This window comes from Anarhichas minor, unplaced genomic scaffold (genome assembly GCF_050575085.1).
Source record: "Anarhichas minor isolate MPS153535 unplaced genomic scaffold, ASM5057508v1 ptg000025l, whole genome shotgun sequence".
NCBI classification, from domain to species: Eukaryota; Metazoa; Chordata; class Actinopteri; order Perciformes; family Anarhichadidae; genus Anarhichas; species Anarhichas minor.
In genome coordinates, this window is record NW_027466471.1 from 2,942,308 (window position 1) to 2,955,888 (window position 13,581).

At 38.5% G+C, this 13,581-nt stretch overlaps 1 protein-coding gene across 1 annotated transcript in view; it reads right to left on the reverse strand.

Moving 5' to 3' along the window:
• Positions 1 to 13,581, reverse strand: part of unc5db (unc-5 netrin receptor Db) — a 214,293-nt gene that overhangs the window by 109,323 nt on the left and 91,389 nt on the right. Inside the window, exon 2 of the mRNA XM_076098931.1 lies at positions 1,615 to 1,830. Coding sequence (XP_075955046.1) covers positions 1,615 to 1,830 — 216 coding nt within the window. The remainder of the gene's footprint in view (positions 1 to 1,614; positions 1,831 to 13,581) is intronic.

Consider the following 13,581-nt stretch of genomic DNA (forward strand, 5'->3'; position numbering starts at 1 on the left):
TGACCCATAACACCTATTCACTGGAAATGAACCCCAAAGGTAGCCTGAAATGAAATATTAATGAGAAAAATATGTGCAATACACTGGCAGTTTTACTGCCATTTTTTTAGCAGCAGTCTGGGAGGAACTCGCAGTATGTGCGAAGAGAAAAGCATTAGAAAATCAGTACTATACATTTTTGTGAGTGACGACTTGTGTGAAACTAACTGAATTCTGCTGATGTGGCACAGTATCCCCCTCCGTCTAGCAATGCAAGGAGCTTAAAATAAGCACATACTGCACATATTGCTTGACCCACTGAAGCTACTTTGCCTTTGTTGGCTTTTAGGCTCAAACCATCTGAGCTATTTAAGGTCAGTATATGTAGCTGTGGTCAGGACCTGAAACCATCTACTTGCAGAGTGAAATGCTACATTAATGCATGATGAAATTAAATTATTTTTCCCTGTGTTTTCAGTGAGGGGACTGAATCTTTGTTTCAAATCCACAACAAAAACCCTTCGCCTTCATGCACTTTCTAAGGACACTAAATGGCATGTCTTTTCTGACAATGTGTATTGTATTGTGCTGCTGAATTTAAACCCCAACTTCTCAAGTTGTTGGTGAAAGTAGAGAAAACAATGCCTGTGCTCTAAACAGTAACTTATCACTAGAGAAGGAATAAAAATCAGTTTCTTCAGTGGATTCAAGTGAAGAATTTAAATTAGATACAGACAATACTGCAAATATTTTTCCATAAAAAAATGTATTAATTATAAATAAAACAGGGTTTTTCACTAGTTCTGAAACCCATAAGAACGCCGTGCCCTCTTATTATTCAGTCCAACCAAGTTTAGACATTTCGTCTTCTGGCAACACATTCCCACTCCCAACTCGTCAAATACCGCCTCTTGGCCAGTGTCACTTAGCTTCAAACTATTCGGTCGACATACCCCTCTAGCGTCAGTTTTGGACGTGTGAGGGACGCCGTGTCACTTTTTTCTCGTTAGATGCTTAGTGTTGTACAAAATAAAACCTTGACTTGGTTTCACAAAGGACAATAACAGCGGTTTACTGGGTGAAAGTACTATGTTAGTTTAACCCATGCAGACTTCCTTGTTATTTTAACCACGTCAGCTGCTCTGACCCACTAATACTGATGTGGATGGGTTTACTCCCGCAGCCCGGTAAGTAATGCGTTGGGAGTGAGACCGGGTTACGTCTGAAGGGCATAATCTGAAGGGATCTGCTTGAAAAGCAAGGTGGTTGTTTTGTTCAATAGATAAAATAAGAATAAGAGTTTGTTTCATACACATTTTGTAACTTTTTGCAACTACATACACTAGTCTTCTTAAAAGTCTTAAAATCTTTAGAGAGGAAAGAAACACATTGCCAACAAAACAGAATGGTTTGATCCTCTGGTGGTCATCTTAACATTTCTGACCTGCAGCGGAGGAAAATGCATTGAATGCATCAGTTTCCGAGTATTGTTTCTGTACTTTGTGGAAAATGTTGTTCATTTGAAATAGCTCTGACCCCTCTATTAAGAACCATACCAAATCTTCAGATGCCTGCACACCCTTTTCTTCATATTAGATGTTAGCATTGGCTGGAAGAAGGCCGGCTTTATCTTACCAGTGTTGAGGTCCTTATACTCCTGGGAAAAGTGCTCATTCTGGTGCACCCATTCCCCGTTGCACTTGAAAAAGATCTGTAAGGCGGGCGCGGCTCGACACCGCAGCTTAATGGGGTTGCTCTTGACGATGTAGGCGTCCTCCGGCTCCTGGATGAAGTGTGGCAAGGTGCCCTGCACCGAGGGTAGGGCGTCAGGCTGAGCATCCCCCGTGGCACCTGCAAACCAACACCTTGGTTACTCCATCATCCCACATCTCTTTTAGAAGAACAATATTGAAGTGAACAATAGCAAGCCAAATTAATTTCAGTTAGAAACACAATTTAGCAGAGAAAAACACTTTCAACTCCATTTTGTCTTACAAACAACAGTAAAACAGCAACTGCTTGCCATTTTAGAACGATCGCTCAGTGGAAAATAGTTGAATTCAAAAGCTAACATATTATAGAAAGGAACAGTACACAGAGAATACAATTCGTCCCCCACTGTAGCAAAACTGTTCTCCTCAGAGCAATTTACAGATGAATGAAATCAGAGCGGACCAAGTGGAGAGGAATTAGGAGGGACTGATTACCCAAAGTGTGCCAGTGGAGTTTGAATACATCTCATCTCTGCCACAAGGCCTGGATTTTATTCCACACATAAACAGCCTTTGTGCCGCCGCCAACGTGCCACAGTGCCACCGTGTCTTTAACAAGAATTCACAGCAGGTCATGCCCCTCTCTTTTCAGTTTGGCGAGGCCAGTTCACGACTATTGTTCGTCGTGGCAGCTCATAGATCTGAGCGCAGTTTTGAAAAATGCCAATCTCAGATTGTGAGAGCTTGATTTACAAGGGAATTTTATTTTCTAGTTTGAAGGTAGGTCTCGACCTCACATGTGCTTGCTTCCTCACAGAGAGCTCTGCGGGCTGGGTAAATAAGTAACAGGATGTTTGTGCTCCTGCCATCCCCGGGATCCTTTCTTAGAATTACACCTCGGTCCCATCAAGGCAGCCCCAGCTAAACTATTCAGTGCCGTAAAAATCCCATGAAAGCTATTATGCCCCGCCATCAAATCCAATCCTGTCCCCTGAAATCGAATCGGCCCTCTCACCACCTCTCTCAATCAATGTTGTCCTTGTTAAATGGGCAAATGAATGGATGCAGGTGTAAAGAGAGGACACACATAAAACAAGAAGGCGGGGAGGTGAATGAATGGAAATACTATGCAGACATTACCGACTGCAGGACACGTATATGTCTTTATCATATCGCTACAACACACACACACATCCTTAAGCTATTCAATACACCTTTAATACATCCTAGAAAAAGGAAAAAAAGCAAGGCACTAACAGGGTGGCTGCAGATGCATTCTCATAAAACCCTCCATTAGGTAGCATCGTCAGTTACATTATATGTTTATACATGCAGTGAGATTTGCTTTGTGCTGTAAAAGCAGGTAGTGACATTGAATTATAGGCGAAAACTAGTTATGTAACCGAATGCCAGAGGTGGAAATGACTAATTACATTTACTCTGGTTAATAAAGTTGTATTGTTGAGTATTTTAAAAAATCTGTAATTTCACTTGTACTCGTATTTCCATCTCAAATATTGTACTTTCCTACATTTCTCAAGTGTTTCTGCATAGATTTAAGTGTGCGGGTATCTATTCTACCAGTTTGAGCTTTTTTGGTACTTCCATCACCTTTATTTAAGATAAAGCCGGGTGAAGCGGTGGTTATCCTGCAAGTCTCTATGGAGCCTCACAAGCCACAGTTTCCTACAGGAAAATCATTCTGACTTGTATTTTGCCCCTGTCACAACCTCAAACTATTTATTTCACATTAAAGGGGAACCAATCATTTCTTTAGGGTTCTTTTTTGCTCCGAGAATTTTATTTTAAATATGAGCTTTAAAATGTAGCATTCTGGAGTACTCCGAGAAGAAAATTAAGTGATAAGACATTTAAGCAAAAAACGAATTTATTATTCAGTTATTAATCACTATTTCAGCTCTATTATTAATATTAACCTTTATTTAGACAAAATCCATAGAGACCGAGGTCTCATTTTCAAAAGTTTTGGTCAAATAAAAACACAGATAGCAAGAGTAGCGAGAACCATCGCCTGTACAAATAAAGTGATTAGTTTTCATTGAACCCTGTTACTGTATGGCTTCATATTAACTTCCACTGTTACTGTAAAGCTGGTAGAATTGTGGCCTATCTTCTATTTGCAATTAATATGCATTCAACCCAGTTCAATTATTTAAATGAAAATGATAATCTACTCTGGCTAAAGTAGTTTATCAAGAGTAAAATAATATCTGTAATTTATACACACCTCTGCATTAGTAACCTGCTGAAATGAAGGTACAGGCTCCTTAACCCTCTCATTACTTCAGGGTCCTTGGGAGCAACGTGGGACTGTTGGGACTGTTAGTACACTGGCTGTGGTCATTACAGTGAACAGTGTGAACAGTGTGATGAGAGGGCATGTGAGCCCTTGTTGCTGTAGTTCATCTCCTTGGAGCAGAGGCTGCATTTAGCATACCCTGCCTTATCAATGTATTTAAAATACTGTGACAGCAGGAAGCTGTACTCACGTCTGTTTAGACCTCCACCTTTATCCAGGTCCAGCTCCACTCACAGCTCAGCCCTGCGTCAAGCTGCGCTACAGACAGCCTCCTCTCCCTGAAGCTCTCTGACCTCATCATCTCATCATCTCATCAGTATCTGGGCCTCATCATCGTGGTCATAAAAGTTATTCTGACCACGAAATCATCCTCATTCTACTTTGAGTTAAAAAAAACAACAACCTGCAACCAGATGCGCCGGTGTTCCGGTTTAACGTTAATGAGTGACCGCGTGAACTGAACCGGAACACGGAATGCGGTCATGTGGTCCGTCATCCGCGGATCCTCGGTCACGTCAGCCGGCACTTGAAATGTAATGCTCGTCTATTCGTGGTGCTACGGTACGGGTGCTTGGATAGCCAAAAAAGCCAGGAAATAGACCTATATTTCATCAATAATTTGCCCAATTTGTTAAAAAACAACGTCATTTTGTACATTATATGAAATCCAACAATAAAAAAATCTGAAATTACACTGCTGTATAATCTTTAATTGAAAAAGGGTTCGGAAATTATAATATTGCCTAATAATAATCTTTGATCTGTAAAAATAACATTTCCTTCAATGGTTAGCTAAAATTTCCATTGGAGTTCTGTTCATGATGACCCCATATATCTCCATGTCCAATGTAATGTAATTTTACTGTACAATCTTTGAGAAAATTAAAGGCAAAGTCAGCTCAAATGACATTTTGATATTCAGAATTTCCCAATATTTGACATTTTATAAAACATAATCCTTAAGAGGTTATGTCAATATTTCAATGGATTATTGTTAATGACGACCCTCACTATGTACACGAATATTGTCATGAAATATTACTGTACAGTTTTTGAGAAAATTAGATGTAAAGTCAGCTCAAATGACATTTTGATATTCATAATATCCCTATATTTGACATTTTATAAAACATAATCCTTAAGAGGTTATGTCAATATTTCAATGCATTATTGTTAATGACGACCCTCACTATGTACATGATTATTGTCTTAAAATATTACTGTACAGTATTTGAGAAAATTTGATGTAAAGTCAGCTCAAATGATATTTTAATATTCATAATTTCCCTGTATTTGACATTTTATAAAAATGAATCCTTCAGAGGTTATGTCAATATTTCACTGGATTCTTGTTAATGACGACCCTCACTATGTACATGAATATTGTCATGAAATATTACTGTACAGTTTTTGAGAAAATTAGATGTAAAGTCAGCTCAAATGACATTTTGATATTCATAATTTCCCAATATTTGACATTTTATAAAAATGAATTCTTAAGAGGATTCTTAAGGATTCATTTTTATAAAATGTCAAATATTGGGAAATTATAAATATCAAAATGTCATTTGAGCTGACTTTACATCAAATATTCTCAAAAACTGTGTAGTAATATTACATTACATTTGACATGGAGATACATGGGGTCATCATGAACATAACTCCAACGGAAATTTTAGCTAACAAATGAAGGAAATGTTTTTTTTAGAAATCAAAGATGATTATTAGGTAATATTATAATTTTCGAACCCTTTTTCAATTAAAGATTATACAGCAGTGTAATTTCAGATGTTATTATTGTTATATTTCACTTAATGTACAAAATGACGTTGTTTTTGACTTGTTATATCAAATTGGACAAATTATTGATGAAATTTAGGTCTATTTCGGGGCTTTTTGGCTATCAAAGCACCCGTACCGTAGCACCTCGAATAGACGAGCATTACATTTCAAGTGCCGGCTGACGTGACCGAGGTTCCGCGGATGACGGACCACATGACCGCAGTGGAACACTGGAGGGCTGCATGTTTCATCACGTTACGTTTTTTCCTTCTAAATCGCGATAATGACGAACGTTAACAGTCGACAAAGTTCCGCATGCAGTGGACGTTAACTTAACCCAGCAAGTCTGAACGGTAACGGAACATAACGTAACTTAAACTGTAACGGAGGGAAATGAAGACGCTGTACACATCTGAACGCTGATTGGCCAAGACTCGACACGTCAAAGATGTTCTATTGCGAAGATCACGACATCACATTTTCTCTCATTGTCTCACTCGAATCTGAGAAACGCTGGCTGGCCAGTTAACACCCCCCCCCCCCCCCCCCCCCCCCCCCCCGAAAAAAAAACTCTACGGATCTACACGATTCACGTGGATGATATCTTTTTGATTCAAAAAAGTGACAAGTTTGCAGGTATGAATATAACAACTGGTGTTGTACTGTTTTGCTGATGAACTATGAAGACTGAGTGGAACACCATGCCCGAGCCTCTTTAAAGAGAAACACAGTCATACAAGATAAATGAACGTGCATTATTAGGCTCCAGATCAGAGTCAAATTCCATATTTATAGGCCAAGATAAAATGCCTGAAAACGTAACATGACCATGTTGTGTCGTAACTTTATTTTTGTTTTGACAGAATTGTTTTGTGTATGGTTATTTTATGGTTGTATTGTCATATTTGACACTTGTAAATATTCATAATGCTTTAAAGAACAATCACAACACTATCAAGCATTTTATAAGGATTTATAAGGCCAAATAACACAAATACACTGATCATTTCCAGATCAGTGTATTATCTTTTGAATAGTTGTAATACTGTCAAGGTTTAGGCTTTGCCCCCTGTGTTCCTGTGTCTCTGTAGCTGTGTCTCAATTCAGGGTCTGCATCCTTCGGAAGCTGCATTCGTAGACCGGTTGCGTCACAGCGCTGCGACTAGTGCTGTCCCATTTCGCATTTTTGTTGAAGAGTCCTTCAATGCAGCCGACGAATGCAGCCGACGAATGCAGCCTTCTGGTCCCAGATTTGGAGGACACATCTGATGTATCCTTCGCGGCCCACCATATCCCAAGATGCATTGCGTGCCGGTGCGCTATTACCGGCAGCTCGGCTGCCTGCATCCGACCGTAGTAAGCCTTGTAAAGTAACTTTTAATAACTTCACTTTCAAACCTCAGAGGTTGAATAATATCTTACTGAGTTTGTGATGATTTTACAGCTGATTTATACTTTATATCATCTACATAAACGGACCAACGTGAGCTCAGGTAGACAGGTTGTGAACCTGAAATATCACTTTAAGTCCGGTAACGTTTCAAACGTTGAGATTAATTACATGAATACACTGAATTTGAGTATTTTGCTGATTCTGTTCTTGTTCTATTACAGAGAGCCAGGAGCTGAGGGGAGAACGATGGACAAACATTTAGCAGCCGCAGCTTTGAATTAAGACATTAGTCCATTTGTAATATCTCCATTTGACCATCCTGTACTTAGGTTACAGTTACATGAGCTCTCATCCTGTACAAAGCCTTCACTAATAAGACAACCAGTAGATCCTTCTGATGTGTTCATGTTGCTTTCCCAGAGATGACAGTTGTGATGTCACCTTTTTATTTTATTTATTTAAATTGACATAAGACATCCATGTAAATGATTGCTATGTGAATATGTATATATTCTGCTGTGTAAAATGTGTCAATCTTCTAAGTTTGCATCCCTGTGTGAACATTATTGATAAATGTTTCTCTTTTCATCAACTTATTTAAAAAATATAAAGTATATGCACATGTGTTACTGAGAGTTAATAAACACGTTTGCTGACATTTGTTTTGCTGCTGTTAATGTTAACTGTCTTGATTGATTTCCTCTGCCTTAGGATTGCTATATATATAACGTTATATATATGTGTGAATGAAATAAAGTTATTGATAAATTAATTTAATTACAAGAACTATAACTGATTGAAAATGAGTTATTAGTAACTGATTTAATTAACTGATTATTAATATAGAAAAACAATATTCTGAAAAAGATCTATGAATTAATTCTTGAATATATGATAAAAAACTGATTAAAACACTAAACTAAAACCTTTCCAGTATATATACTGAATAGGTTTTAGTTCAATGTATTTATATGTATATATATTTATAATCCTGCTGAGCAGGGATTTTATATATATATATATATATCCCTCGTGTTTTCTCGGTGCTCCAGAGTTTACTCCTGATTTGTGCCTTTCTTTTGTTTGTGGATATTTTTCCCCGCTCCGTTGGAGTCGCTTTAAGTTTGTTTTTGACCTTTTTTCCAGTAAAGTTCCCTAAATTTAAACTTCACATCGTCTCTTGTGTCTGTATCTGCGATTGAGTCCCGGATCTGCCCCTCGGCTTGACAAATACATTATAATCATTTATAATGCAGTATAAAAAAGATTATAATGTATTACTTTGATACTTGACCTTATAGGTCATTGTAAAATGCTTAATAATGTGTTCTGATTATTGTTATAAAGCATTATGAATAGTTATTAGTGCTCATAACAATAACTATATTGTGCTATAAGCAGATTATAATGCTGTATTTACTAAACTGTATTATTATCTTTGCAGTAAAAGCAGGTAGATGATATGGAATTGTGTGTGACATGTGAGCAAATCAGAAAAAAACCTAAACATGCAGAATATGACTGTAATGAGAAACATGACGGGACGCTCAACACCAGCAATCGGTGAACAACAGGTCGAAAACAGTCCTATAAACAGATGGAGATTAGATTTTCCTTTAGTGCTGATGTATGACGGCGGATGAGAGGGACACAACTGGGAGATGGGTTAGGCCCTAACCCATCTCCCAGTTGTGTCAGCGTATGAAATCGTTTCATTATTTCTATCTGCAGAGGAACTTGGGCCAGTGCACACGTGATGAAAAAGTGACTCCTGTCAGGTTTTTCATTTCTTTCAAACCCTGCTTCCTTTTTGTTTTTAATATATTTACAACCAATTACGTGTTCATGCCATACATGACATTTAATAAAACCAAAAACAATGTTGAGAAGAGAACGTGCCGGGGAGAAATATCTTGATATCTTGGTGTTTAAAAAGCCCCGGAGTCAGAGTTTTGCTTTCAGAGCGACGGCGTTTTTTGTCCGTTGATATCACCACACGTGGTGGCAAACTATCATGCCAGCTACCACTAACTGTCATGAGGTCGTCTTCATCTCAGCTCTTTGCTGTAAAATGTATACATCATCTGGATCAGATAGATCCTTTTTTTAATGTTCTTACAAGGAACAGTTTATTATGACACCTTGCAGGTAATTATCATTCTCATCTTTTGGCAAACTGATGGATTTCCAAAAAATGTAAGAACTGTGTAACCTGGTGCGACCTGTGCCTTGTCAACACACATCTGTGGGAGAGCTATTTTGAAAAGAACCATCGCTGCTGCACGTCTGCACTCTGTCCTGCTGTGACTCCGGCAAACTTTGGAGGCGTTTTGTTCCGAAGAAGCAAATCTTCTCGTCCTGAGCACACATTATTAAGAAAACAAGATGGCTCTTACATGAGCGGCAAATAATAAAATATTAAGATCAGACTATTTCACTAATTATATCACTAGTAGAATTCTAATTTTGCTGTGGAATACTTAAAAGCGGTGTGGATGAATAATGGCGACTATTAGTTATAATGCAATTTCAACAAAACTATTTTAAATTCAACTCTGTGAATTATGTTAGAGTAATGTGATAACTTTTCACAAACGGGAAGTGAGATTCCAATTAAAAATCCAGTAAATACATTGCAGATACTAGCTGAGGTCCGCTTGTTTGTGTCTTACAAGTTGGATAAAGGGTTTGTAACAGTTTGGTCTCTGTGCCTTCAGTAGAGAAACCGGCAGGGGAAGGAGGTGTGGGGAGGTTGTTGCCCTCTACCAAAAGGGGACAAATGCTAGCACCCAGTAATTCCAAAGATGCTTTATTTACATGTTTTGTGTTCGTAGGTTTGCCATCGTAAGTCTACACTAGTTAATAATCTGGCATTTTGTGGCTGTCAGTCGGTTCTGTCTAAAATCATTACTGTTTTTAATAATTGAACACCGGCTCATCAAAGTTGGTATTGTGTCTTTATACGTATATAGTCAGATACTTGCATGTGTAATTAATTATTTTATTGACATTTTACCAAAATGAAGCTCAAATGGAGTTACGAGGTTTTTGACCAGCGAATGTCAAGATACACGTTATGTCGGTCATTAATTAAAGTGACCGCTCAGATGCAGAGGTCGTATGGTTAGCTAGCTACGCTGATCTCAAGTCGACTCTTCAATTTTTGTATAAATGTAAATCACTGGATAATTCTACTTCTTCACATGGCTACTTTGCAATTAATGATGAGGGGTTACAAGGCAACTCTGTCTCTACAAATTATGTTGCACTACAACTAAACAGCTATTTTCAATTATGTTTTAAAGGAATTGCAGTTGCAGTTTTAAACGCATCGTTAAAGTTCATGAATCAACAAAACTATTTATTTCGGTTTACATCAACAAAACTACACAGTAATGCTTAGACAACAATAAACTTGATTTTGTTAAAGCATCAAAACTACTTGGTTAGGTTTAGGCTACAAAACTACTTATTTCTGTAGAGGCAACAAAAATTCTTGGTCAGGTTGAGGCAACATAACTACTTGGTAAGGCTTAGGCGACAAAACCACTCGGTTATGTTTAGACAACAAAATTACTTAGTTATGTTTGGGCTACACAGCTATTTGGATCGGCTTAGTTAACAAAACTACTTGGTTAGGCTTTGACAACTAAACTACTTGGTTAGGCTTTGACAACTAAACTACTTGGTTAGGCTGATACAACAAAACTACTTGGTTAGGCTTTGGCAACAAAACTACTTGGTTAGGCTTTGACAACAAAACTACTTGGTTAGGCTTTGGCAACAAAACTACTTGGTTAGGCTTTGGCAACAAAACTACTTGGTTAGGCTTTGACAACAAAACTACTTGGTTAGGCTTAGACAACACAACTACTTGGTTAGGCTTTGACAACACAACTACTTGGTTAGGCTTTGACAACAAAACTACTTGGTTAGGCTTTGGCAACAAAACTACTTGGTTAGGCTTTGACAACAAAACTACTTGGTTAGGCTTTGGCAACAAAACTACTTGGTTAGGCTTTGACAACAAAACTACTTGGTTAGGCTTAGACAACACAACTACTTGGTTAGGCTTTGGCAACAAAACTACTTGGTTAGGCTTTGACAACAAAACTACTTGGTTAGGCTTTGACAACTAAACTACTTGGTTAGGCTTTGGCAACAAAACTACTTGGTTAGGCTTTGGCAACAAAACTACTTGGTTAGGCTTTGACAACAAAACTACTTGGTTAGGCTTAGACAACACAACTACTTGGTTAGGCTTTGACAACACAACTACTTGGTTAGGCTTTGGCAACAAAACTACTTGGTTAGGCTTAGGCAACAAAACTACTTAGTTATGGTTAGGCAACACAACTACTTGGTTAGGCTTTGACAACAAAACTACTTGGTTAGGCTTTGGCAACAAAACTACTTGGTTAGGCTTTGGCAACAAAACTACTTGGTTAGGCTTTGGCAACAAAACTACTTGGTTAGGCTTAGACAACACAACTACTTGGTTAGGCTTAGACAACACAACTACTTGGTTAGGCTTAGACAACAAAACTACTTGGTTAGGCTTTGGCAACAAAACTACTTGGTTCGGCTTTGACAACAAAACTACTTGGTTAGGCTTAGACAACAAAACTACTTGGATAGGTTTAGTTAACACAACCACTTGGTTATATTTAGGCAACAACATTACTTGGCAACTAAACTACTTGGTTAGGCTTAAACAACTAAACTACTTGGTTAGGCTTTGACAACTAAACTACTTGGTTAGGCTTTGACAACAAAACTACTTAGTTATGGTTAGGCAACACAACTACGTGATGAAGGTTTAGTATAAGATCATGGTTTGGCTTGTAATAAGTTTGTTTGTCTGTTAACTTGAGTTACATATGAACGTTAAACGTTTGATGTAATGTTAAAATGATTCCAATGTTGACTTCTGGTTTCACATGGGACACAAACACCGGCCAAATGAATGAAAAGCCTGTTTGTTTGACCCCAAAATCCACCCATACTTCCTCCCTATGCAGGTTTTTGCTTTGAATAGAAATGTAATTGTGAAAGGCCTAGGACAGCAACCATAATCCGTGAGAAAATGTGTTTGACAATGTAGTTTGATGCTCCTTTATTTTTGAAAAAAATCAATTTTTTTGTCTTTAGTCTGTTATGACTGATAATTTCAGGAGCATCAATGCCAGTGCTGACTACAGATCAAGAAAACAGCTTGTATTGCGTTCACAAACTTATATGGAAGCCTGCAAATGAAACCGAAATTGTTCAACCAGAAAGAAACTGCTTCAACATAATTTATAAGCACTAACATATTTAATGGTTGGGGCATGTAATTCTCCAACACCTTCCTCGCCACTGAGCATCTTTACTCTAATCAACTAATTGCTGCTCTGATGAATAAAAATAACCCAACGCTGCCGAGCCCAGACGAGCCTCTCCTTTTACTCAATTCTTTTCACATTGCAAAACAACTAATGATGTGCCTTGTCCTTTTCTCTGAATGTTTAAACATTCAGCACATTGAAAGGTAGCAGATAATTGGAACAAGGTGACAATTCACGCTCCATAAACCTGGAGCTGTAGCGGTGGCTGCTCCGCTCTTAATGGATGCTCATAAATTTCAGTCTTAATGAAGGAAATGAGTGTGGCGCCAATAAGTCACTTATTTCCTCATTACGCTGGTTAATTTTAACACTGCCTCTAAAATGCTCCCCCAACCTATCTGCTGCCAGTCACAGGTTTCCACCTGACTTAACATGTGGCTCAGTGCACTGGACCTGCAGCTGATAAAGGCCCTGGGTATCACTCCGCATACAGGGACACGGACGACATGGCGGCGCTACTGTCGGCTCAGGCTGGCTGACAATGCCTGAGAGTCAGGGGACCATGTTGAACAAAAACAGATTCAAATCAACAATCTCTTAGAGACATGCCAGGGCAATGAGCACTACATGGCCTGTTTGGATATGCAAGGAAGGATTGAGACAGTCTAGATTTTAATGACGGGGTATACAGTCATGCAGCTTTGGACTTTTGAAATATTGACTGCAAAACCATTCCTCGGGAAACAAGCTCTGCTAGTGGACCCGAGAGGCTGCATTGTTTGTTACAACACACAACACAAAGGTGTTGGACCACAAGCAGCATAATGAGAAGTTTGTGAAGTTGGTTCTGAGGTCACGGGGTTCTTGGTAGCATGAATATGCTCGGCCAATCTCTATGCAAACCTGCCTTTTAAAGTGCAGATGACAAGACTTCACAGAACCAGAGTCTTGAAATAGCTGTACTGCTTTCAATACAAAACAGTCCCAGACGGCTCTCATGTTGATCATAGACTGCAAATAATATGGACGTAGTCTCCGTGATGTCTCCCATAGGTTTCAGTGGAGCCT